The sequence below is a fragment of the Mytilus edulis genome, chromosome 6 (genome assembly GCF_963676685.1).
Source record: "Mytilus edulis chromosome 6, xbMytEdul2.2, whole genome shotgun sequence".
Taxonomy (NCBI): Eukaryota; Metazoa; Mollusca; class Bivalvia; order Mytilida; family Mytilidae; genus Mytilus; species Mytilus edulis.
In genome coordinates this window covers 48,755,673-48,782,879 of record NC_092349.1, presented here as the reverse complement: position 1 = coordinate 48,782,879, position 27,207 = coordinate 48,755,673, and the positions used below count along the sequence as shown (strand labels likewise).

General features: G+C 30.9%; 1 protein-coding gene across 3 annotated transcripts in view; it reads right to left on the bottom strand.

Annotated features, from left to right (window-relative positions):
• The window catches only part of LOC139529112 (sodium- and chloride-dependent GABA transporter ine-like), a 48,775-nt gene that overhangs the window by 20,426 nt on the left and 1,142 nt on the right, over positions 1-27,207 (bottom strand). For 2 of the 3 annotated variants that reach the window (XM_071325390.1, XM_071325392.1), the window contains exons 2-6: positions 14,088-14,237; positions 10,680-10,814; positions 6,981-7,257; positions 4,831-4,963; positions 400-534 (exon numbers count right to left, since the gene is read on the bottom strand). In XM_071325390.1, coding sequence (XP_071181491.1) covers positions 400-534; positions 4,831-4,963; positions 6,981-7,257; positions 10,680-10,814; positions 14,088-14,217 — 810 coding nt within the window. In that variant the 5' untranslated portion in view covers positions 14,218-14,237. Of the gene's footprint in view, positions 1-399; positions 535-4,830; positions 4,964-6,980; positions 7,258-10,679; positions 10,815-14,087; positions 14,238-21,346; positions 21,453-27,207 lie in introns of those variants that run through there. The other variant, XM_071325391.1, reaches the window with a different exon arrangement.

Sequence of the window (27,207 nt, the reverse complement as noted above, 5' to 3'; positions counted from 1 at the left end):
AAAATGTTGATATTGGATTCTCATTGCATGAATCCAGCATTGTTCTCTTAAGGAGGACTACCTAGTACATTAAGTAATAATTTCAGAGTCAATTCAGGACAAAATTAAGGAAATGACAATAGGAAAAAAACATTTTTTTTATCATGCACTTAAAATTTTTGAACTAGTTATAAACTATACCTTTTTTAACCTCCCCCTCACAGTAACAAAAGGAAGGACACAAGAACTATTGTCCTTAACAAATACTTATGAACGGAAACCAAATGGGAAGTTTTCTTTTTGATCTTGTTGACAAAAAAATATGTAATTACGTAAGTCTTTAATCACATCCTGTATGTATTAAAGGTGACATTCCACTGTCACACCTACATACATACATATTATATAATTTTATATTACCTTAGCATCTAGAAGAAGGTGCCACTTGGGATTTATAAAGTACATCACACCTTTGTATGACCCCTCCAAGGTCAGTCCTCGAACCAACAATACCAGTAATACAAGATACGGGAATGTAGCAGTAAAATACACAACCTAAAAATAGATATATGTTTCATAAAACAACATTCACATATAGTAATATTTTGTAACACAAGCAACAAATATAGATTTGTTTTGTTCCAGCTACAAATATAGAAATGTTTCGTAACATCACTTTCAAATAAAGATAAGTTTCATAACACAAAACTATAAGTATAGATATGTTTTTTAAAACACAGCCTACAAATATAGAAACATATATGTTTCTCAACACAACATACATATATTATGCATATAGATATTTCGTAACACAACAAATTTAGATATGTAGCATAACGCAACTACAACTAAAAATAGGTTTAATGACAATTAAAACAAATACTGTGCATTTATTTGTAGATAAAAAATTTCATGCATTTTCTGGGTGTAGCTGACCACAAATTTAAATTTTAAAAAAGTACATATATGTCATAGATTTGAATGCAGAATTTAGAAAATTAAAAATCCATTTAAAATTTGATTTTTCAATCATTCTTAATCTGTACCCACAAAAATAAATGACTCCACAGTAATTGATCAAAATTTAGGTCTGTAGCATATTAGATAGGAGGTTAACAGTTTTCATAAAAATTCAAAAAAATTGTGAAAACTATAATGATACTGACTCAGATATCTGCAGAATAAGTCTTAGAAATTAGAGGATTACCAGAGAAAATATGAGCCCACACTCAATTACAACATTTCACTAAGTATAATTTTTCATAAATTCATTATTTATAAGGACAACTTAATGAGATAACTGTTTTGTCTTTTAACTAGGTTTAATTATGGTATGGACAAAAAAAATCTTTAAAATTGGTATTTACTTCCTTCCTAATGCATTAATTTCCCATAAATAAAAAAAAAAAAGATTTTGACGGATGTGATATGTTTTCCTAAGATAGATGATTTGTACAAATTTAAATGTATTCATGTAGGAATTTCTCACTGCATTGAAGACCTGTTGGTGACCTTCTGCTGATGTCTGTTCTATGGTCGGGTTGTTTTCTCTTTGACACATTCCCCATTTCCATTCTCAATTTTATTCAACATCTATTAACATGTAATTGTAAAAATATTTTTCCTCAGTAGTTGTTGTTTGTTGATGTGGTTCATAAGTGTTTCTCATTTCTTGTTTTTCATATAAATTAGACAGTTGATTTCACGTTTGAATGGTTTGAAACTAGCCATTTTTGGGGCCCTTTATAGCTTGCTGTTCGGTGTTAGCCAACCCTCTGCTGTTAAAGACTTACTTTGACCTATAATGGTTTACTTTTGCCAATTGTAACTTGGATGGAGAGTTGTCTCATGTGGTACTCATACCACATATTCTTATATCTATTGAACCAGCCAGTATTTTATGTATTTTCAAATGTCCATGTTCTTGGGAACTGATAAAGATAATAACTCGAAATTTTTCCTGTTGTCTTTTTGATAAAATCTAGGAAATAATGAACTATTGTTCAAGTACATAATCAGATAATTTTTCCAGATAAGGCCAAAAACGCTGACACACAAAACATATATCTCATAATAATCAACCACATAATCATCCTTTCAAACTTTATGAATAAATAAAGTACTGAAAATGATAACTATCGTTAATCTTTTTGTTTATTTTCCAAGAAATATTGTTTTTTAATTTATATGTCTGTCACTTAATATCCCCTTGTCAAAATTATTTCCTGGTTTAGCCAGTAAACATTCGTGTTTGTTTATAATGTACATACTTCTAGGTGTTTATTGTTACCTTGTTACCGCTTGTAAGATTTATTGTTGTATCTGAAGAGCAACCAGGTGCTCCGCAGGGCGCAGCTTTATACGACCGCAGAGGTCGAATCCTGAACAGTTGGGGCAAGTATGGACAAAACATTCAAGCGTGATACAGCTCTGAATTTGGATTGTGATCAAATTTTTGACATTACATGGTTTTTTTTTACACAAAACAAATGTCAAGATTTTACAAATCAATTAAAGATTTCTTCTTCAAACTTTTTAAATCTAAAATTAAATAGTTGACACAGCATAGGTTTCTGACACAGAATGAATGTGGTCTAATGAACTTAAAAGGTTTTTTTTGCCTTTGAGCAATTCACTATGCTGTTGAATATTAATCCTCTCAAAAAAATGTTTGAAGAAATTTTCTTTTTATTTATGAAATCTGAAATGAGAAAAATTTAAACCCCCCCCCCCCTTTTTTTTCACATCCCCGCTTCCCTTTTTCCAAAACTGATATCAATTCAAATTTCTAATGGAGTTTGCAACAATAACTACTCTTTTAAATACATCATAAAATATTAAAATGTAAAATAAAGTGCTTGTTATCACTGAATGGTAAAGATTGGTTGGTAGTAAAAGTAATTATACATTGTTTATTGTATAAAACAATAAAAAAAACTTCATCAGCAACATTTTATATTGGAAAATTTCCAATGAAGTTATTTACATAAAGTTATTGGCAAATAAAAATAGAAAATGACATCATAGTCATGTCTGGCAAATGTCCAACATACATTATCTAAAAACATTTTAGATAAGATAAGGAAAAAAAGCTTCATCAGCAACATTTTATATTGGCAAATTTCCAATGAAGTTATTTACATAAAGTTATTGGCAAATAAAAATAGAAAATTACATCATAGTCATGTCTGGCAAATTTCCAACATATATTATCAACTACTATTCTATACAAAGAAAGATAACTCCAATTGAAAATTAATTGCTATTGCATAATATTGTGCAATTAGATATTTCTTGCTATTGTGCTATACTGTGCAATTGAAAATGTCTTGCTATTGCACAATACTTGATATGGAATCCTGATTTGGACCAACTTGAAAACTGGGCCCATAATCAAAAATCAAAGTACATATTTAGATAAAGCATATAAAAAAAGCCCAAGAATTTATTTTTTGTTAAAATCAAACTTAGATTAATTTTGGACCCTTTGGACCTTAATGTAGACCAATTTGAAAACTGGACCAAAAATTAAGAATCTACATACACAGTTAGATTTGGCATATCAAAGAACCCCAATTATTCAATTTTTGATGAAAACAAACAAAGTTTAATTTTGGACCCCCATTTGGACTAACTTGAAAACTAGGCCAATAATTAAAAATCTAAGTACATTTTTAAATTCAGCATATCAAAGAACCCCTAGGATTTAATTTTTGTTAAAATCAAACTAAGTTTAATTTTGGACCCTTTGGACCTTAATGTAGACCAATTTGAAAACGGGACAAAAATTAAGAATCTACATACATAGTTAGATTCGGCATATCAAAGAACCCCAATTATTCAACTTTTGATGAAATCACACAAAGTTCAATTTTGGACCCTTTGGGCCCCTTATTCCTAAACTGTTAGGACCAAAACTCTTAAAATCAAACCCAACCTTCCTTTTATGGTCATAAACCTTGTGTTTAAATTTCATAGATTTCTATTTACTAATACTAATGTTATGGTTCAAAAACCAAAAATAATGCTTATTTGGGCCGCTTTTTGGCCCCTTATTCATAAACTGTTGTGACCTCAACTCCAAAAATCAATCCCAACCTTCCTTTTGTGGTCATAAACCTTGTGTTAAAGTTTCATTCATTTCTATTTACTTATACTAAAGTTATTGTGCGAAAACCAAGAATAATGCTTATTTGGGCCCTTTTTTGGCCCTTAATTCCTAAACTGTTGGAACCAAAACTCCCAAAATCAATCCCAACCTTCCTTTTGTGGTCATAAACCTTGTGTCAAAATTTCATAGATTTCTTTTCACTTAAACTAAAGTTATAGTGCGAAAACCAAGAAAATGCTTATTTGGCCCCTTTTTGGCCCCTAATTCCTAAAATGTTGGGACCAAAACTCCCAAAATCAATCCCAACCTTCCTTTTGTGGTCATAAACCTTGTGTTAAAATTTCATAGATTTCCATTCACTTTTACTAAAGTTAGAGTGCGAAAACTAAAAGTATTCGGACGACGACGACGACGACGACGACGCCGACGCCGACGTGATAGCAATATACGACGAAAAATTTTTCAAATTTTGCGGTCGTATAAAAACCATCCATGTGTTATCGTACGCATCAAAATTATTTGATATATAAAAATATCCATCGTTTAAAAATAAAAAGAAGTTTAGACCAGATTGTTTGGGTAATTCATTGACTTTTCATTTTCAACCAGTAAGGGATGCTCAGAAAAAGACATTCCGTCTTCTATAATTGCAATAAATATGGTTGACACATCAATGATTTCTGCTTGAAATGTTAATAATAAGTTTTTACTTTTTTGGTTTGTCATGAGAATTAACTTACCTTTCCAGTAGATTTAGGTCCTTTCCATATACAGAAATAAACAATGACCCAACATAGTAACAGTATCAGGACTAGGTCCCACTTCAGTACTCCTGGTTCATCAATACCTGAGGTCTTCCCTAGAACCTTAGACCTGAAAATGTATAGAATAGAAAAAAACATAATTATTGTAAATTCAGAATTAATGGAGTTTTATTATTACAATTTTAGAAGAATGCAGTAATATGTACCAGTTATGAGAATGTGTGAGTTTTATTATTGCAAGACTTACCCAGTTGCATATACATATACCTCACAATTATTTCAGAATTAGGACACAATGCCCCATCACAACATGGTACATTTGTATAGATAGGGCTCAAAAATAGGTCATTAATTAGGGGTGTGACATGTGGGTGCTTTTTTCCTACATACTGCCTTTTTTATTTACTTTCTTTTTAATTTTCCCTTTTTAATTTTAGATCCCCATTTTTTTAATCCTGGCCCACCCCTATATCTCACATCCCCATATTTTTCTCACATTCCCATTTTTTCTCACATCCCCATTTTTATCTCACATTCCCATTTATTTCTCACATTCCCATTTTTAACACCCCCTCCCCAATTAAAAAATCCTCTATATCCAATAACTCAAAAGTTTGCCACCCCCCTAATCTATGTCAATGATCTTATTATCAGTAAATCAACATAAGAGAAAGAGGGTGAACTATTACAGATCAAATCTTCACACAATTGAATCACTTAAATTAACATTAAGTGGTTTCCAATAATAATTTGTTTTTAAATATAAACTTTATGAATAAAATGATTTTTCCCTTCAATCTTAAGTAATTTTTCAAAAATAATATAATTAACATCATATCTCATTCTGTGTGAACTAAATTAATATGTAGAACTCAGCACACTTAAATTAGACTATTGACCAAATTATTTCTTAACAAAACTATGCAAACAAACAAAAATCAGAAAAATGTGTACAAGATCCTTAATAAAATATCAACACATTAACCTATAACTTTTACTGTCCCGAAACATAAACAAGAGTTTATTTATGTCATTTGAGAATGAATTTATCTTAGAAGTAAACAATCATCTGTATTATTGTCAAATTTTCACAATGTTGAGTCATGCATTTAATCTAACATTTGTAGTTTCTATACAAAAATATATTCATATTTTCTATGTGTAAATAAAATAGGACTTCATTTCAACAACATATTCATTAATTAGTTTGGTAGTTTCTACTTATAAGTGATAATAGGACATCTATATTTTGGTAAAAACAATATTCTCAAAATGCAACTACTGGCAGACATAAACCAACAACAACCGCTGAGTTAGTCTCTTGACTTGGGACAGGCACATAGTGTGGCGGTGTTGAATGTATGCTGAGTTAGTCTCTTGACTTGGGACAGGCACATAGTGTGGCAGTGTTGAATGTATGCTGAGTTAGTCTTTTGACTTGGGACAGGCACATAGTGTGGCAGTGTTGAATGTATGCTGAGTTAGTCTTTTGACTTGGGACAGGCACATAGTGTGGCAGTGTTGAATGTATGCTGAGTTAGTCTCTTGACTTGGGACAGGCACATAGTGTGGCAGTGTTGAATGTATGCTGAGTTAGTCTCTTGACTTGGGACAGGCACATAGTGTGGCAGTGTTGAATGTATGCTAAGTTAGTCTCTTGACTTGGGACAGGCACATAGTGTGGCAGTGTTGAATGTATGCTGAGTTAGTCTTTTGACTTGGGACAGGCACATAGTGTGGCAGTGTTGAATGTATGCTGAGTTAGTCTCTTGACTTGGGACAGGCACATAGTGTGGCAGTGTTGAATGTATGCTGAGTTAGTCTCTTGACTTGGGACAGGCACATAGTGTGGCAGTGTTGAATGTATGCTAAGTTAGTCTCTTGACTTGGGACAGGCACATAGTGTGGCAGTGTTGAATGTATGCTTAAAAAATGCCTTGGTTGGCAGAGTATTTCATAGGCCAAGACAAATCTTAATATTCATTGCATTTCAATTTCTTTGGTTCATTTTTTTGCCCTTTAAAACACCTAACAGTATGCTTATGTTTTGAACTGAATGAAAAGAATATTTTTCTTTTTCATTGCAACTTGAAACACTCTGCAAATTCTTTCAACTACATTCTTACGCATAAAAATCTTCAGTAACTGATACACTGTTATTGGGTCGAACAACTTCTGTGAAATTCTTTAAGACAGTCATGCCGCCTACAGTAACATTTCTCCAAACTGTGGTTGTATTTCCAGTTCCGTCCCAGCAGTTAGGCGACGCCCACTCTGGATCACAGTAACTCCAAGGCAGCACAGATCTAAAGGTGTTGAAGAGGTAATAAAACGCCCATGTGATGATGACATTGTAGTAGGTCGTGAACAGGAAAGATATTACAACAGTTGCAAGACCAGCTCCTGAAAAATTCAAAAAAATCTCAAATGTTTGATTTTAACTTTTTTTTCACTCTTTTAATATTTTTACCTCCTCAGAGTTTTTCTATGCACTACCTAAAGAATGTTGCCAAGCAACATCTATCATGGCCAATACTTTTTAATATGTATGCTATGAATTCGGAAATATTTGCAATGCATGAATCTAATTTTGAGATTGTACTATAGAACAATGGATACAAGTGTGAAATCTTTTCAGCAATTTCAGGAAATACAAACAAATGCTATTGATATAACAATAAGAATGAAACTGTTGTAGTCTGCACGTTTAGCCACTAGTCCGATGCCCCAGACTAGTAAAATTTCATTAGGACTAGTAATTTTTTGCAAAACTTTGTTTGGCCAAAAATGTCAGAATATTGGTCTTCGGACTAGTAGTTGAAAAAGTTTTTGGTGCAGACTGGAACTTGTACATGTACCTAAATGGTGTAGGTGTACATATACTTTTAAAAGGGTAGGAAGGTGCAAGTGTACATCATAAAAAACTTATCATTTTCACATGATTTCAGGATAAAATTACAATCTTACATAATTTGGAGTACAAAACAATAATATAGAAATTGTAAAAGTTGCTCTCTCATTTGGATGTTTATCTTACATCTCTATTTATTTACATAATATAAATGTCCGTGACTGTCACTACATGGTCCAAACAGGATATTTTTAACTACAATTTGATATACAAAAGAACAAGTCTATTGTAAAAGAAATTTCATAAATCTTCCCTAATACCACCAAAAATTAATACTTTTTTGAGAACTCTTGTTATATAAGAACTTTTCAAGGAGACTTTAAATTGTTCAGCTTACACTTTTATTTACTTTCAATTATAGTTTTCTATTTGAATTCAGAACTTTTTTTTTCCTACAAAAATTTTGACAAACTTTGTTCAATGAGTGAGTGTATTTGATTATGAGCAAGGCAGTTTGAAACAAAGAATATAAATGTATGACCAATTTGAAGTGGAAAGATAAATCATGGTGGCTTTTTCAAATCAATGATCTGTAGATCAGACAATACAAGACCACAGAAAAACAATTGATCAAAAATTCAAGTGGTTCTAATTTGAAGATTTTATCATTGCAACCCAATACTTTAGAAAGTGTAATTATCCCCTTTTCTTACCTTCTATACAAATGGACATCTATTTTGAAAGAATTAATGTTTTAATATTTCAAAAGATGAAAAAAATCAATGAACATTTTTTTAAATTTTTTATTCAAGTTTAATCTTCTGCAGTTGTATGCAAAATCTTCTAAAAATCGATATGACAAGTCCCAATTACTGACATTATGGCATTATTTAAAACTGCGCTCAGGTGCATGAATACTAGAATTAAACAAAGAAGGTCACAAATGCCAATAGGTATTACAGCTTATTGTTCTTAATTAGTCAGGTTTTTACGGTCTGATAGGTGGGTCAAAATAAAGGACATTTTGTAATTTGATACTATCTAAAAGATTTTGTTCTCTTGTACATGAATTAACTCTTTTTCTTGCTAATCCTGTTATATTTCCTTTTCATAATCATCATGAGTAATTACAATTAAGCCATAACGGTTAAAAAATTTAAAACAATAATAAGATTAAATTCATTACATATAAAGATCTTTAACGAAAGTATTTTAGTTCCTTCTTTATGAATTTAATCTTGACATACCTTAATAGGCATGATATGGTTTTCTAAAATTTATATCATGATATGCAATGAACAATGTACAATGCTTATGTCTCGTGTTCCTAAAAGAATTTTAAGGTCTAATTATTTCATGATATATATGCAATGCACATGTCTCATGCATCATGAAATAAAATTGCAGAATATTACAAATTACAAAAAGACTAGTTTTAAGTGGGTGTCAGACAATGCCAGCAAAAAGCAAAAACAGTCAGTTAAATTGGCTTCACAAAAAATACTTACAGCTAAGATGGATTGTAGGTATACTGAATTGCTGTAAAGTCAATCTTAGTTGTAAGTTTTTTGGTGAACAGTTAATCTTTGTCGAATTTTTTTTGTGGAACTAGGTAATTTCAAAGATTTTAAAATGTTTTTACTTCATTTAATTCAAAATAGAACTAAATAAATTATGATAGATGATAAACATGTATGATCTTGAACCTTCCCGGAACTGCTGATTAGCAAAGTAAAGAAAATTAGGTTCTAACATGCTATTATCATATTAACAACAGTTGAACAGATAAATATGCTCAATAATGTAAGTCTTTTAATAAGATGTCAAGGCATCAATTAAATCTAGAGTACAATATGAATTTGTTTTTAAAAACTTTGATATAAGAAAATTTTACAAGTATAAGAACTACGATATAGGAAAATTTTACAAGTACAAAGAAACAATTTTAATGAGTAATGTTTAGTTGTTTTAACTATTGATCAGTAATTGTATAAAGTTTTATAATGTTAGTGTCTCATAAGTCAGTATTTATGGCTGGATATTGTGGATATTGATTGTTTTATGTGTAAATATTATAATTGTTGTATATGTTTTATGGCAATCAATATGTGACACTTTAATAAACAAATTTATATATTATATATATGAACATATGCACTTAGTTTATAATTTTCTCTGATGATAGCTTATTTTGTTTTTTTAATTAATCCTTTATACATTATTAATGATTCAATTGGTACTCCCAGCTGTGTCTGTTTCACACCTCAAGTGTAAAAGTAAATTCTAAGGTATAAATGCAAAGTCATTGGCAAGGCTTATTTATAGGAAAAAAGGTAAAATTTAATTGATTTTTTGTCCTAAAAAGTTATAGTTATATTTTTCATGTGTTTCCAAAATTCTTTGATTTGCAGGATTGGGGTAGAACTGAGCATCTAAGGTACATTTATAAGATTGTTTGCTAATTTTAAATGTTCCTATAATTTGCAAGTATGATTCCGCATCAAGACAAAAACTGAGACTTACTTTTATTTCTTTAAATCATGCCCTTCATGAAAATATTGTATCTTATTCTACCGGATAAGTTATAGAAATAAATCTTAATTCTTATCTATCAATAAACAAAATTTCAATGATTTTTCAAAGGGAGATAACTTTTGCACAAATAGGTTCAATTCAAGGGGGAGATAATTAACCTTTACATTTGGAATTTACTTTTTCATCTTAGCTAGCCATGGGTAACGATCCACTCCCGCTCTTCTTGTGGTTAACAAAATCTGGTTCAATCTGCCAAGGGTGATGAGAACAGGAGTGGATCGTAACTCTTGACCAGCGAAGATGTAAAATGATCAACACAATCAGTAGGCCAGTCCATGCAAATACTGACTGAAACTGAATGATAATCATGAAAAATTACAACTTTGAGGCAATTTTCATTATAAATATATTTATTATCATAATTAATTCAAACATTTACCTTTAAATAGTGGACAAATCTTTGCCAGGGCTCCTACTGGTCCCTGTCGAGTGTACTGGCCAATTGATAGCTCCATATACAACAATGGTACTCCACAAAGTACCAACATCAGAAAGAATGGTATCAAAAATGCTCCTAAAAATAAAGATCATGCAAATTATAATAGAATCTTGAAGGAAACATTCAGCTACCATATCCAGATTTTGCAACAATACAGAATACTACTTTCTCAAGGTTCCATTTGTTTCAACTAAATGAAAGAAGATGATTTGATTCTTAACAATAAACATAAAGCTTTTAAAAAAGTAAAACCATCAAATTTGGTGCTATATGGAAAACATTTGACAATCTTTCTTAAAAAATAAAACCATCGGAAAAGACAGGATTTTGTTTTATACCATCAAATCAACTTTAAATAAGGGTTTAAATTTGAGTCTAAGAATTAATGAGCCCTTCATATTAATATTGTTAATTTGAACTGACTATATCCCCCACCCAAGCATTTCCTCGTTACCAAATATATTATTCATTGTGTGTTAATTTGTGTTACTACGTTTTTTGATTGAGTTAAGCCTTCCTATAAATATATAGTGTGTCTTTCTATGTTGTGATGATATAATATTGTTTCAGAAAAGGGAGAAGGTTTGGTACCATTAAAACGTTTAATTCTGCTGCAATTGTTTGCACCTGTCCTAACTCTAGAATCTGAATTTCAGTGGTTGTCGTCTGTTTATGTGGTTCAAGTGTTTCACGTTTCTCGTATTTTTATATAGATTAGACCATTGGTTTTCCCATTTGAATGGTTTTACACTTGTTATTTTTGGGGCCTTTTATAGTTTGCTGTTCGGTGTGAGCCAAGGCTCCGTGTTGAAGCATACCTTGACCTATAATGGTTTACTTTTATAAATTGTTACTTGGATAGAGAGTTGTTTCATTGGCACTCATACAACACCTTCCTATAGCTATGTATGTTAATATGGATTTCTTAAACATATGAATGAAACAATTCAATAATAAGACTTCATATAAAATATGCAAAAAGTCCAGTCAGAAAACCATGGTTGTGGTGTGCATTCATATTTAATCTCCATGGAAAGGATATGTAGCAGTTTCTTATACAACTGCAAATCAAATATTATGCAAAAGTAAATAGACCAGGGTAGGACAAAATAATCTTCATGAGAATAAGATGCGACAATGCTTATACAAATGCACACCAAATTCACACTTTTTTAAACTGGCCTAATCAAAATTTTAAAAAGACCCCTGTGTCAGACAATAATTATCACTCCTAAATCTGGCCTCCATAACTTGGTCTATACATCAATCCAATAGAAAATTTTTCCAAGTTATTAATTAAAAGATAAGTTTAAACTTATCTTTTAGGCTTTAAAACTTATTAAAGTCTTTCTCTACTCGAAGGCTTTGACAATTGTTTAGTTTACCAGTATGTCAACAACTTTTTTAAGTTATAATATGGCATCCCATTCAAATATATAGACCAAGGCAAAAACAATTCAAACTAAATCTAAATTAAGATCTATAGGGGGAAAAAAAAGATTGACAACTTCAAGATCTCTATTAGTCAAGAACTGAAGGTTATAACTATCTATTGATAAATCAGTGCAATATCTTTTTTATTTTAAAGGTCTGACATGAAATATTTAAATATCAAGTGAACAAACCCATAAAAGCTGGAGTTATTGCTATTACTACTCAACATGTACTTTTTTAAGGTAGATGTACGATTCAATAACAATACAACTACTAATGCATGTAAAGTACAATTATATATATATTTCTTTCATATTGTGGTAAACCATTTGTTGAGGTGTTCTCATATTGTAAGTTTCATTTCCTACATAAACATTTACATGCATCCTAAGGTTAATTTTGTTTAATCTCATGACATCAGGATGAACTTAGTTAATTAAATAAAAAAATCTAGAATTCAAAAATGATACTACATGTACATGTATAAGGCAGTAGAGCATTAGTTAAGGAACAAAATAAGCTTACTATATTGATAAGTTATGGTGCTCTTTTCCAAAATATTCATTTTTGTTTTCAAATGGGTGGTAAAAGGCTGACTCAGACTTTTACCTTATATTATATGCATTGGCATTATTTGGGTCTAAAACTGAAAGAAATCTAGAATCTGCTTTAATTTTGATAAATAAGCTTTTAAAAGCTACCAAGGATTTTCATACTATACAAATCCTTGGAGCTACTGAGATCTTATATGACAAGAAAAATGGCTCTTATGGGGCGAACTATTTTACCCTGTATCGTAGGAAACAAACCAAGGAGTCTGAATATCTGACACACATTCCGAAACCTGACCTCAGTACATCCTTTAAGTCATAATATAATTTATGCATATAGTTTATGCAATTAGCTCTTAATACCAAACAAGTCAATACCCCACACTTAAAGTATCCAGTAAACAGGATGTTGAAAACCAATCACAATTATATAAAGCATAAAATGTTGATATCAAATTGCAGGGTACATTGTACTTTAATTTTTAAGTTAAAAAATTTCAACACAAATAGCACACATTATCATTTTGTGTAAAAATATATTAGTACTATGAGCGTTATTGTGAAAAAGCATCACACAGTATAACATGTTCATACAAGCTTATTTGTTATCATGCAGGCTTCTATGAAATTCAATTTAATTTCAGAATTTAGTTTCAATAAACAGTTATGTCACGCGGGATGAATCAAAAAGCTCACCACACAGTATAGCACATTTAAAACAAATTTCAGTAGTTCCCATGAAAATTGAAACAGAAATCTTATGTATGGCCATTGTGTGTTAAGAATATTTAAGTATGGGGTAAACTGTGGATGTTGATACGAGATGAATCTGAAAATGCATCACATGGTATAAATCCTGTTCACATTAAGATGGATAATAAATTTCTCATGAGAAATTTTTTAAAAAATTTCATGAGACAGCTGACAAGGGTTAAATATACCCCAATTCTTCAGAGCAGGGTAAAACTATACCAGTATAGGTCAACTTCTTTTTGAGAACTGAACAATTAGAATTCCTAAATGGATGAAAGACGCATCAACAAATATTATCTTATAGCGGGTTATTTTCGCTTATTTCACGAATAAAACAAAATCGCCAAAATAAATTCTGCCAAATTAAAAGTGTACATGCAAAGGTATTGATAAAAGTTTTGAATCTGCCAAAATAATAACCGCCAAAATATTTCGTATACCTAATTCAATGAAAATCTTCAAATTTTACACCCGCGAAAATAACCCTCTATATATGGTATTCCCTCCTCTAACAACCAGATGAAAACTAACACTAAGTTTAACCAAAATTGACTATCAATTGTTTTTATAACCAATCATCACACTTTTGTGTTGACAGTGAATTGCTTACCTCCACCGCTTTCAAAACACAGGTATGGAAACCTCCAGACATTGCCTAGACCGACAGAATAGCCGATAGCTGCCAAAATAAATTCCAACTTCTTACTCCAGTTCTCCCTCTCTTCTATCAAGACTCTCATCTTTGATCTTTAATTCAAACCTGAAAATGATTTTTAAAATACAGAAAAAGTCTATTTATTTCACCTCTAAATTCATATTTTTTAAGCGTAGGAAGTCAATTTATGATTTCATGCATGAATGATAATAAAAAAAGATTCAATTTCCTCTAAATAACCCAAATAACATAACATTTTCAAGGTCTATTATTAGTGAAAAAAAGTTTTTTAACAACAAAAATTTAAAAGGACATTTATTGATGGGACATGCCAACAATGCAAGACTGACATGGATAGTAAAGGTTGATAAAAAAAACATTTTGTCAGACTTGCCAAACCAACTTAAAACTACTGGTTTAATGTTACTGCAAGGATTTGTATAGTATAACTATACAAATCTTTGGTAACTGGTAGTGTTTTTAAAAAGACCAGGGCCATAAAAAAGAATAGGTTTGTTTGCCCAAACGCTACCTACCCAAAAAAAAGCTGCCTACTCAAAATCTTTTATTGTCCTGATTTGAAGATGTTTTTTTTAATCGGATAGCCATAAAAACTTATAAACCATAGATACTACAACTTCTTTTTGTTGAAAAAAAAAAGAAAATGCCTACCTACCTACCCAGTGTCTCAACCTTAGGGTAGGGTTTGGGCAAACCAAAATATTTTTAATTTTGGCCCAGTGGATTCATAATTATCCATGGGATACTAATTTTTATGAAATACATGGGTACAGGTTTTGCTACATAAATTTATTTATAGGCTTATATGCAGGCTTTATACACTCACACCACATCTTCCGATATCTATTTTGCAAAACCAAAAAATCAAATTAAATATCTTTGAAAATACAAGTTTTCCTCATTCCACAAAAAATAAAATGTGCTGACAATACACAATGTTAGAACATAATTAATGAAAAAGACAAAAATTCTGCCTCCTAATATCAATATATATTAAAACTGTAGCATGTTTACTTTTGACAAAAAATTAGATGAATTTTATTATCATTTAATATCTTAGTATACCAGATTAAGTCATAAAACAGCTGGAAATGAAATAAATATTTAAGACTTCACTGAACCCAGAGAAGGACTAAATGCTGATCATACAAATAAACATTATTACAACAGTCAGAATAAATTTTTAAGAATAATATGAAAATTTAATGGTCACTAACTTAAGAAATATTTATATATATATATATGTATGCACCAAGATATTAAATATGTCTTTCATTGGAAAATAGCTGTATACAGTAATAAACCTATTAAAAGTTGACCTCCATTAAGCAAGAAAATGTCAGGTTACACTGTAATAATACCTATGCATATTTAACCTCATGTCAATAGTCATCTGTCTTTTAACATGTTTAAGGTGTGTTTTAACTGCAGTGGATAACTTTCAATATATACAGATTTGACTGTTGCATTGGGATTTGGGTTATTTTAACTTCATAAAGTGAGGGAGAGTCATGACACTTAAAATTATAAGCAAGTTCATATATGTCAGATGGGTATAAGCGAGATTTGAGCATGGCCCATAACACTGGAATATACCTGAAAATTCACTTTGTTAGGCAGTATTTATGAATGTAGCTTCATAACTCTATGACACCCCCTCCCCCTCCCACATGTCAACCCCCAACTCCAAAAATCTAGCTCTGTACTATTATCTTATTGGAATCAGAAAACTTCAACATTTTGACAGACTGAAACAAACTTTCATATTTACAACAGAATTTTTTTGGTTGTTCTGGTACAGAAGAAAATTTGTAAGGGTTCCTCGGAACCCAGTGTCTCGCCTACTTTTGCTGTTAATCACACACTCATCAAAAATGATGAAAAAAATCAATAAAATTATTCCTCTCGATACTATCTTTTGATTGTCAGAAGCTTCTGTCCAAGTTTGGTAAAAATCCAGGCTAGTTTAAGAATCTTAAAAATGTTTTAAATACTTTAACTGCAGACTATATGTAATGTTAACTGGAAGAAAACTAAGTCCATTTATAAGTAAAATACGGGAAAAATGGAATTTTATTTTTACAAAATTTACTTCTGGATACTATCTTCTGAACATAAACAAGCTTCTGGCCAAGTTTCTTACAATTCCAGGATAGTTTAAGAAAGTTATTAAAATTTTAAAAACTTTAACCACAGAGTGAATGTAATGTTTCCTTGCAGAAAAAAATAAGTCCATTTATAGTAAAATACGGAAAAAATGGATTTTTTTTTTACAAAATTTACTTCTGGATACTATCTTCTGAACATAAACAAGCTTCTGGCCAAGTTTCTTACAATTCCAGGATAGTTTAAGAAAGTTATTAAAATTTTAAAAACTTTAACCACAGAGTGAATGTAATGTTTCCTGGCAGAAAATAAGTTCATTTATAGTAAAATACGGAAAAAATGGATTTTTTTTTTTTTAAATTTACTTCTGGATACTATCTCCTGATCATAAACAAGCTTCTGGCCAAGTTTCTTACAATTCCAGGATAGTTTAAGAAAGTTATTAAAATTTTAAAAACTTTAACCACAGAGTGAATGTAATGTTTCCTGGCAGAAAAAACTAAGTCCATTTATAAGTAAAATATGGAAAAAATGGAATTTTATTTTTACAAAATTTACTTCTAAATACTATCTTATGAACATAAACAAGCTTCTGTCCAAATTTCGTACAATTCAAGGATAGTTTAAGAAAGTTATTAAAATTTCAAAAACTTTAACCACAGAGTGAATATTTGTGCACGCCGCCGACGACGATGCCGACGGAATGTAGGATCGCTATGTCTCGCTTTTTCGACTAAAGTCGAAGGATCGACAAAAATTGTATAACTTTATTAATGGTATGCTTTGTGGGATTGGTACTGAACGTACATATAAAGGAAAGCTATATAAATCACTTAAATTCTTTTATTTAAAGGTGGAGGTGGCTTTTGTCTCTTTTCTTAACACTTGAGCTACATTACGTAATGTAATGTTTGTACAATAAACAGAGAACAATGGACAGAATTTTAGCAAAAAATCCCATTCACTAGAAAACTTATTCAAATTGATAGTCGTAAGGTAAAAGGTTATTACCCCTGGTGCAAACTGCAGTCAAAACAAATATTAAACTATATTAGTCAATGGTCCTGTTATTTGATTGACAATCTATTTAGAAAACTCATCCTGGTTCAAATTAAGATTTATCTGAAGCACTTGACCTTGTCTTCAACTTGATAACAATTTTTCTTGGTATCCTAGTCCTAGTGAAAATGATTTTCTGTGAATTGTACCTATATCTAAGTGAGTTCCAAAAAGTCATACCAATAAACATATTGCTGAAATTGTTTTATTCAATATTTTGACAACACCTATCTATTTTCTCCCGTTACAAGATCTGTGTCGACTGCATGTACAAATACAGAATATTGGTTAAAACAAGAATGTGTCCTCAGTACACGAATGCCCCACTCATACTATCATTTTCTATGTTCAGTGGACCGTGAAATTCGGGTAAAATCTCTAATTTGGCATTAAAATTAGAAAGATCATATCATAGGGAACATGTGTACCAAGTTTGAAGTCAATTGGACTTCAACTTCATCAAAAACTACCTTGACCAAAAACTTTAACCTGAAGCGGGACAGACGGACGAACAGACGGACGGACGGACGAACGGACGCACAGACCAGAAAACATAATGCCCCTCTACTATCGTAGGTGGGGCATAAAAATCATTCCATGTAATACATGTAATATGGTAACGGTTGGTGTAAAGTTGTGACACTCTATGTTTAAGAAAAAGTTTTTTGGCTTTTCCCCATTTCAACCATTCAGTGACAAGTATTTAAAGATGAAGATTATCTATGATTCTTTTATAAATGACAAAGATATTCTGCCTAATCTCTTCAAATGGTAATAGCCTTGAGAAGAGTATAGTGGTGAAAATGTCCTAGAGTTTGAACTTTGTTTATTGCTATTTTCTAGGCAACTTTAGCTTATGACCTATAGATACCTATCTCGCTCTACTCAATTGAGAAATTCAGCCATCTCAGTCAAGTTAAGGAAAATTACCACACAGAAAGTTCAAAGACAAATTTTAGAGAGTAGATTAACATATTTACCTATGTCATTGCTTGATAGACAAATTGATATACTTTTTTCTTGTCCAAATAAATCATACTTAACATTATCTTTTGATCTTTAAATCATTTGTAAAATACTAAATATCATAAATTTTAAATTTCAAAAGATCCATAAAAAGGTCAATGTAAAAAGGTTTCAGATCACATTGCTTATATACTGCTAGTTATTAAATAATCATATATAAATGGTTCATTATAAAGCTTTCCATACAAGAGAATGCTGGCAATCGATTGGCTTTCCAATTAGTAATTTAGTTAAGAATTGATGTATTGAGTAGTTTAAAGGCATATTTTCTTTATGGTCATATGTCACCTGCTGTAAATATAATGTTATAAAGGTTAATTGGTCTAAACAAATGAAAACATAAAATTGAAACTAAACTTTCCTTTTTTTTCTTTTTTAAGCTGTAATCAAAAATGTATGACAGGCACTTAAAATTGAAATATGATTTATTGTAGTACAAATCTACTAAATACTCTTGATTATACCTTTAATAATAGATCATCATTATCATGATTATGGTTTGTTGCTTGATTAGCAAATACAAATTGGTACGTCCCTTTAAATATTGATTCAAAAATAAAATATAGAACAAGGATGCAATTATGTTCACAAATATATACTTAATTTTCAACAAGTCTTTAATGAGCTACTTTCAGATTTTTATGAAGGGGGCTAGGATGATTTTTTTTTTGCCAAGTTGCTCATCCTGCCTGGTTTTTTTTTAACTCAAAACTTCTGTCCTGCTTTTTTATTATCCTGGCCCCTAAAAATCAAATGGTAGCTCCCTTAGTGAAAAATTGCACTTGATGTAAAGAATGGGTTAGAAAAACTATGTTCATCATTTGTTCATGAAAAATAGACTTTTATTTTCAAATCTCAATCTTGGATTGTTTGTGTACAAGTTGTATAAAAAGTGCCATTTTTACTGATTGATTTTAGTTGTCACCTTTATATGGCATTTCTACTAAAAGTAGCTAGACCCTCTTTTATATAAACCCATTGAAATGTACACAGCCTGTTACATTTGTCTACATGACAGTGGCGGATCCAGGGGGGGGGGGGTCCCGGGGGTTGGAACCCCCCCTTTTTTTTTGGTTGATCAATGCGTTTGAATGGGAGCATATAGTTGGAACCCCCCCTTTTTTAATTGCATGAATATTCAGAACAATTCTTACTTTAAGGCCACAGTATTTCTGCTAACAGTGATAACTTGATTAATGTCAAAAATATAATGCATTTTGTTCTGCTTGGTTCTCCCAAATAGAGCCCCATATTTTTAACCCTTTGTCTGACAGTTTAAAATCAAAGGAGCAAATATTAAGGAACAAATTGTGTTCAAAGAGTCAATGTACATGATGTTTATCTTTTTTCCAGTTTTATTTTTATTTCCTTCTACTTCAAAATAATCTTATTGGCAAATTTTTATTATCAGACAGTTCCTGGAACTATTACAGGAACAATTTTGTTGTGTTGTATCCAACGTGCATGCCCAATCGTTTTCCCTGTTGAATGTTTACTTCCTACTACTAAAAACTTATCAGTTAACAAATCTATATCTTTAGACATTTAGAAATTCTTAGAAAAGCATTTTTCAGTTATATAGTACACTGAATATAATGTAGTTCAAGAAGAGACTGAATTAAAAAGAATATTGTACTATCCACTTCAAAATAAAAAGGAAACTGTTTAATACAATCCGTGAGAAATTAATATGTATGTCATCAATAATTCTCAACCTTATTTTTTCAATCAATAATCAAAGATAAAACCTTTAGATGCAGAAACATCTACGAAAGACTGGTCAGTGATGCTTGAATTCCAAACGTTAATCTAGCCAAATAAGGTACAAAGTTGATGTATATATTAAATCAAATTTAAGAGTTTGAATAAATTTGGTGGGCATGAATTTGTGCAGGTAGGGCTCCTTAAAAACAAGCACAGAAAAAACAAGAATGTGTCAATAGTACACTGATGCCCCATCTGCACTATCATTTTCTATGTCAGTAGACCATGTAGACTGTGAAAATGGGGGTAAAATCTCTAATCTCAAAGGGAACATGTGTACTAAGTTTCAAGTTGATTGGACTTAACTTCATCAAAAACAACCTCCACCAAAAACTTTAACCTGAAAACTTTTACCTGAAGCAGGACAGACAGGCGGACGAACGAACGGATGAACTGACGCACAGACCAGAAAACATAACGCCCATAATAAATGGGGCATAACAATGGGGCATAACAATGGGGCATAAAAACCAATTCTTCTTTTACTGCACGACATTTAACCAAGTAACAGTATGCAAAGAATGCATACATGTAATTGAACTAAAAGGAAAGACACAGGGAATGACCAGTTCATTCGTTCTTATGCATATCTTACTGAAAGAACAGCCATATAAATATTTAACCTGTATAATTAAAATGATTTCATATAAATGAACATTAACATAAATATTCAGGAAACTATCTGATTGAACAAACAATGAATCTTATTAAAAAGTGTATATAAGGCCTACTTGCTTTGAGCAGTATCTTTACAATCTTTTTAATAAAACGATATACCGGTAAGTGTATATTTTTTGAAAAAAGTGGATATGTTGTATAAAAGTATGATGAAAGTTCTTATAAGAACTTGGAAAAAACCTAAAGCATTCATATTGCTATATATGCATATCGCAACGTGGCTGTGTATAACACTTTTCTAAAATCTCACATCTCACTTAATTCCAGTTTAGTTGTTTTATTTACTTGCATTTCCTTCTGAGGAATATACATGTAGACTCAGACTATTATACTAGTATAATACTAGTATAATAGTCGCAGATGTAGAAAATATAATAAGTCTGTTGTACATATATCAAAACTAGTTTTATACTCTCTTTTGCAAGATTTTTTTTTTTTTTGGAAAGGGGGGTCATCTCTCCAACAAGTAACTGACATATAATGTAGATCAACATTGATTTGAAGATTTTCAAATTTTGTTGCCATGGTGGCCAGAACACAAAATACACAGAAGACTATACCTGCAAGTGTTAATTTATCTTCCAAATTCTAAAATGATATTTATAAATAAAATTTCACATTCATTTATCATCCAGGATATTATCTGATCTTTGTTATTTATTGTTGTAAAATTATGTCACATTTAGTGCCAGAATACAAAAGTGTATTTTAATACAGAAAAGTGAGTACTTTATTACCAAAATCCCTTTAATTCATTTCTAAAGATTTTTTTTTTTTAAATGAGACAAAAATAAAATTCAGTTGTGTTTCCTGCTCCCATATCATCCATCAATTTTCATGCATACACAAAGCAATTTATTAATGTTTTTGGTGAAACACCATTAAAGTGTAGATATTATTGGTGATATCCTTTTAAACTTCACAATATTTCACTGTATAAACATCATGCAAAACATCCATGAAAATAAAACATTTTATGAACCAACCTATCAACTCTCCTTAGTTTTTCTGCTAGGAGATGGGGAAACGAATATTTTGTTCTTCTGGCCTGCAGAAAAAAAAGGAGGATATCTGATTTAAATATGTCAGGGTGACTTTAGTGTGTCAGAGTATCTTGATAACTGAAAAGTGAATAGCATCCTAAACAAAACACCATCAACAAATAAAATTGGCGTCAACAAATTTTCTCTTTTTTTACCAAGTGATGTAAAGAAAAATTTGAAATCCGATTAAATCATTTCAGGTTTAGCACAAATAGTAGTGAAAGAATATGTTGATGTTAGAAAGTAATTGGAAAAGTGTCCATAACATTGAATAAGAACTCAAGATCTGGACATATTCATTTACCAATGAATGTGAATGCTTAGAAAACACAACAACCTCTATCTATATTATAATATCGATAGAGGTTGTTGTATTTTATAATATATATATAATATGTACAAAATATATTCAAATTTTATCCATTTAAGTTGAAATTAGAAAAATATTCCATTATCATGCCACATTGATTATTTATTCAATTCTTTGCATTATTTCTTATCTTATATTAGACATAAATCAGGAGGGATGGTTGAGTGCCTGCAGACACTGGAACTAAATTAAACAAAAAACAACATATAATTAATAGCATATAAAATTAACATAATTAAGTTCTATTTTGAGAAAAAATGAATAAAAAAACTTACATGCATTAGACACCTACACAAAATAGTTGATGTACCAAAAATGAACATGTAGCAAGTGCTGCGAGTCAGTACGTATTCTTAAATTTTGAAATTAATAGAAAAGCACAAACACTAATAAGTATTGATTTCAGACTGGTCAACAATTGAAACTAGGTTTAAAAATTTAGGGTAAATAGTAAAGAAAATATTAGTGCCCAGTATAAAACATTGAACTTGACATTGTACCTTGTAAAATAAATATGATCCTCATTCTATTTCATTTTAAATCATTAAAGTTGGAAACTGGAGTTGAAGCCTCTAAATCAAATGAATTTTGTATAGTCATAATATCTTTAAATTCAATAGGTTGAAAAATAATGTCAATATAGTATTTGGAAAAGTAAGTAAGTAAATATTTTGACAGTGAAAAAATAAAGTCTTTAATCATTTATACTTTTTAAATAATTGGAACCTTTATCTGATTTACTATATTTAACAGAACCGTATAAGTCATTGACTTGACCTATTTTTCACATCCATTTTATATCTTTGTTTACTCTAAAAAAAAATACTTTTCCTGCCTCCAGACAAAAATAAATGAGACAGTACAAAATAAAGGATAAAGGTACATTTATATGTGGTTCACCCATTTATGTAGTTAAAAAAATATATTTCCCACTGTTATGAACTTATGAGGGGTGAAAACTTTAAAATTTGTATAATCATTTTTTAAAATGTGTAGTTACTGAACAAATTTACATATTTTTTATAGATCCTAATAAGATTAATAATGCAATGTACATATAAACAAGAATGGATGTCCCATCCGCACTATCATTTTCTACCTTTAGTGGACTTTGAAAATGCGGTAAAATTAAGAAATAATTGATGCCAGCTATACTTTATTGTAGTTTTAACATGGGTAGGCATTATATTCGTGATTATTTTTGCCAGAGCGATAGCGAGGGCTAAAATAACACGAATATAATGCCTACCCATGTTAAAACTAAAATAAAGTATAGCTGGCATCAATTATTTCGATTCTGAATAGGACAATTACGGTAATTTCTATGTTCGCTGTGTATAAGTGTACGATCTTCGTGTAGGCTCTTCCATCAACCTCGCTGTCGATTTTTATCCAACTAGTTCAAACCAGTTTAATTTCGCAAAGTTGTAGGTTTCTAAAATTCAAAATTGAAACAGAAATTAACAAATTAATTTATCAGCCTAACTAAAACAATATTTGAGTCACAATATAACAGAAAATTTATATTACAACAGTCTTTTCCTTTGAGGTCAATTTCTGACACGCACATTTTCAAGTCAGTTGTCAATGGCGGTGGACGCACAAGGAGAATCGGGTAGGTCTTTATTTTACTAAATTAATCGTAAATATTTCGCCAGTTAATAGTGTAGCATTGGTAAATATGTTTATATTTGATAGAGGATTCCTTGATAAAGTTGTGCTGACATTTGAGACTTGGAAGGAGGGGCCCTTTGACAAAGATCCATTTATACTTGCGGTGGTTACACCTTGTAAAGTTGATCAAAGGGCACGCCTTTGTGCATCTGACGATTTCAAATGCTGTATTACATGATGATTAAAATTAATACTGGGTGACAATCTTGTTGCATTTGTAAAATGGATTGGAAACCTTGGTGGTATATTGGTAATTACGCCTATTTTTTTTTTTTATAGGAGAATGGGGTTCGATTCCCTGCTAGGGTCAATCCATTTTATCAGAAATATATGAAACAATTTTGTCATTTCAGTACAACAGTAATAATAACCTATACTTGATTTTATATTTTATCATCGGAACATATGTTTCAATGAAATTATTCTATACAATGACATGCCTTTTTAAAAGGAGAGATGAAACGTGTTTTTCAGAGGGAGGGGTTTTGAAGTTAGAACAGCCAACATGAACGATGCGGTATCTAGGTCAAATATGTCAATTACGAATTGTAACACATTGTTGTCATTGTAAAAGTATAAGGAACAAAATGTGTATCATTTTAGTGTTTGAAAGTGGTTTAATTTAAGGAAATACATTAAATGCATATCAATTTGACGAAATTCATTTTTCTGCCGTAGTCAATATACGCATGTGCAAACTAATTTTATTGGATAATAAAGTATGGTTTCTTTACAAAGCTTAAGAAGCACGTCATATTAGAATTTCTGATTTGACATTAAAATTAGAAAGATCATATCATAGGGAACATATGTGTACTAAGTTTCAGGTTGATTGGACTTCCAACTTCATCAAAAACTACCTCGATCAAAAACTTTAACCTGAAGCAGGACAGACGGACGGACAAACGAAACAAACAAACGGACAGAATAGATCAGAAAACTATATGCCCATAGATGGGGTACAAAAAGTAGCATTTCCCATGGTTCCTTGAAACCTTTCCTGATACATGTACATTACATTGCCTGAAATTGACTTACAATGTATGTGACTTCCTCTTTATCAGTTTATAATGATAATAATTAATAAGGTTTCTTTAATCATTTGAATTTGAAATTGTGACAGTTTTATTGAAATCTAAGTTGGTTTTTTTTTTCATGGAATCCTTCATGGCAGAATTAATATTCTGTACATGAAGTAATTTTTGAAGTTAGTTAGTTACAGAACATTGTCTGACTATCACAATGACATTCAGAGAGTACACTATTTCATGAAATTATTAGTTTTAGAATGAGCTTTATCATGTTTCTAGTGTTCCTCCATACGGACCATAGTAATCCTAATTTCGGGGATTGAATAATAGGATTATGTCATTTGCATTAATTATAACATATATATCCAGATTAAATAATTTATTTCCATATAAGCTTATGTATATATACATGTATGATTATATGAAAATGGAAGGTGGATTAAGATTAAATTGGATATTTAAGTACATGTTATTGTGCACATCGATATTTTTCTATATAAATACATATAACATCTGGGTTATAATAACCCAAATGGGGTATAGAGAAACAATGCAAAAATACATTTATTTAAACTTTTGCCTTTAGTCTTCCATGTAAAAAATGCATGAATAAATAGATATATCATGTTAAGGAGGGGTATTTGCGAAAAATACAAGTAGAGAGAATGTTAAATTTCGCGAGCCATAAGGCGAGGGAAATTCATAACAGTGTATTAAAAAATTTTAGAATTATTTGCAAATACACCTCAAGAACATGATATATCTGTTTAATTACACTGAATGTTAATGTTCAAAAACGCATTGATGATCGTGACGTTACAAGCGTCCAGTCGGAAAGAGTATTTTTTGGCAAATACCACGGCAGAGAGGGTAAAAAAGGCATTTGGCAAATACCCCGGCCGCGTTAAAATATGAACGATATTCATTTGATAACAGTAAATTGGTGAAAAATATGCTGGCTATCGACCAATCAGAATCCAGGATTCTTACATAAGGTGTAATTATGTATTCAATAACTTTTTTATTTTTAGCAATTAGTGAATACTGTGGATTATTGAATGGTTGAATACCATGAACCATGAAATCAAATGTTAAAGGAATGAACAATTTTCTTTAGGCTGAATAAGGCCAAATAAAAATATATGTGTGGTTCCAGTAACCCTACCGTCCCTACATTTTTTCGGCTGAAAAATAGCTGCCCTAAAGATTTGATTGTCATTTTTCATTAAGCACTGTTAAAGTCAGAATGTTGCTCCCATAGACTCAATGTAAAAAAAACAACATAAAATAAAAAAATATCCCTGCGTACCTACCCTAACTTTTTTTCAGATGTAACTGGAACCACACATACTTTTTTATTTGGCCTAATAAATGAATCCACAGTTGTCAAAGAGCCTTAATAAAGCTCATAGTGCATTTTCTGATCTCAATACATCTCAATAATTAAACCATGAATTGGTTCTGTTGAAGATGTATGAATATTGTCAGATATATTTGGTAAGATATTCTCCGGTCTTGTTTTTAGACTTTCTGTCATCCCATTTATTATTATCATTATACATTTTGTAAATTCTATATTTTTATCAAATATCACTTTAATTAAAGGCTTCACATACATTGTACAGCCTCTTGGTACATGTATAGTAGGAGTGTACATTTATACCATACTTATAAGAGGGGCGTAAATAAGGGGTATCTGCACGGAAGAACGCGAAATAAAATTGCCATTTCACAATGAACGAACAATTAAAAAAATCTTGCACATTGATCTTTTTACTGATTTCATGAAACACGGTGAATAACGAACCTTTTTCACGGCTATATGTGAAAAAAAAGGCAAAACACATTGCACGAAATAACCCTTTGCCACCCTCCTATAATATGCTGCATTTCCTGGGGAACAGACTGCTAACAAACATACCTTTGATCCCGGATCCCGCTTACTGATTTTTGTCAGATTCCCTTATCCCGCTTACACTATGTACATAAGCAATTATATTTCTTAATTCGTCAAAATTACATGCTAGGTCAGTTTCATATGTTTCAGAAAATATTGCGATTTGTTCGTTTGTGATATTTCCTACAACGCAATGAAGCAGATACAGCACAAAGAAGCGATTTTCTGATAACTTGATGCGACTCCACTCTCCAGTTGCCTTATCATATGGTCTATGAACGCAAAAAATAATGAGACTTTCCAATACTGTTTTGGCTTGGTTGCAGGGTGATTGGCTCCGGTAGTCATGGTAGTCTGTCAACCACATCGCCTCAGCATATTTTCAACGATATCGAAGGGATCTGAT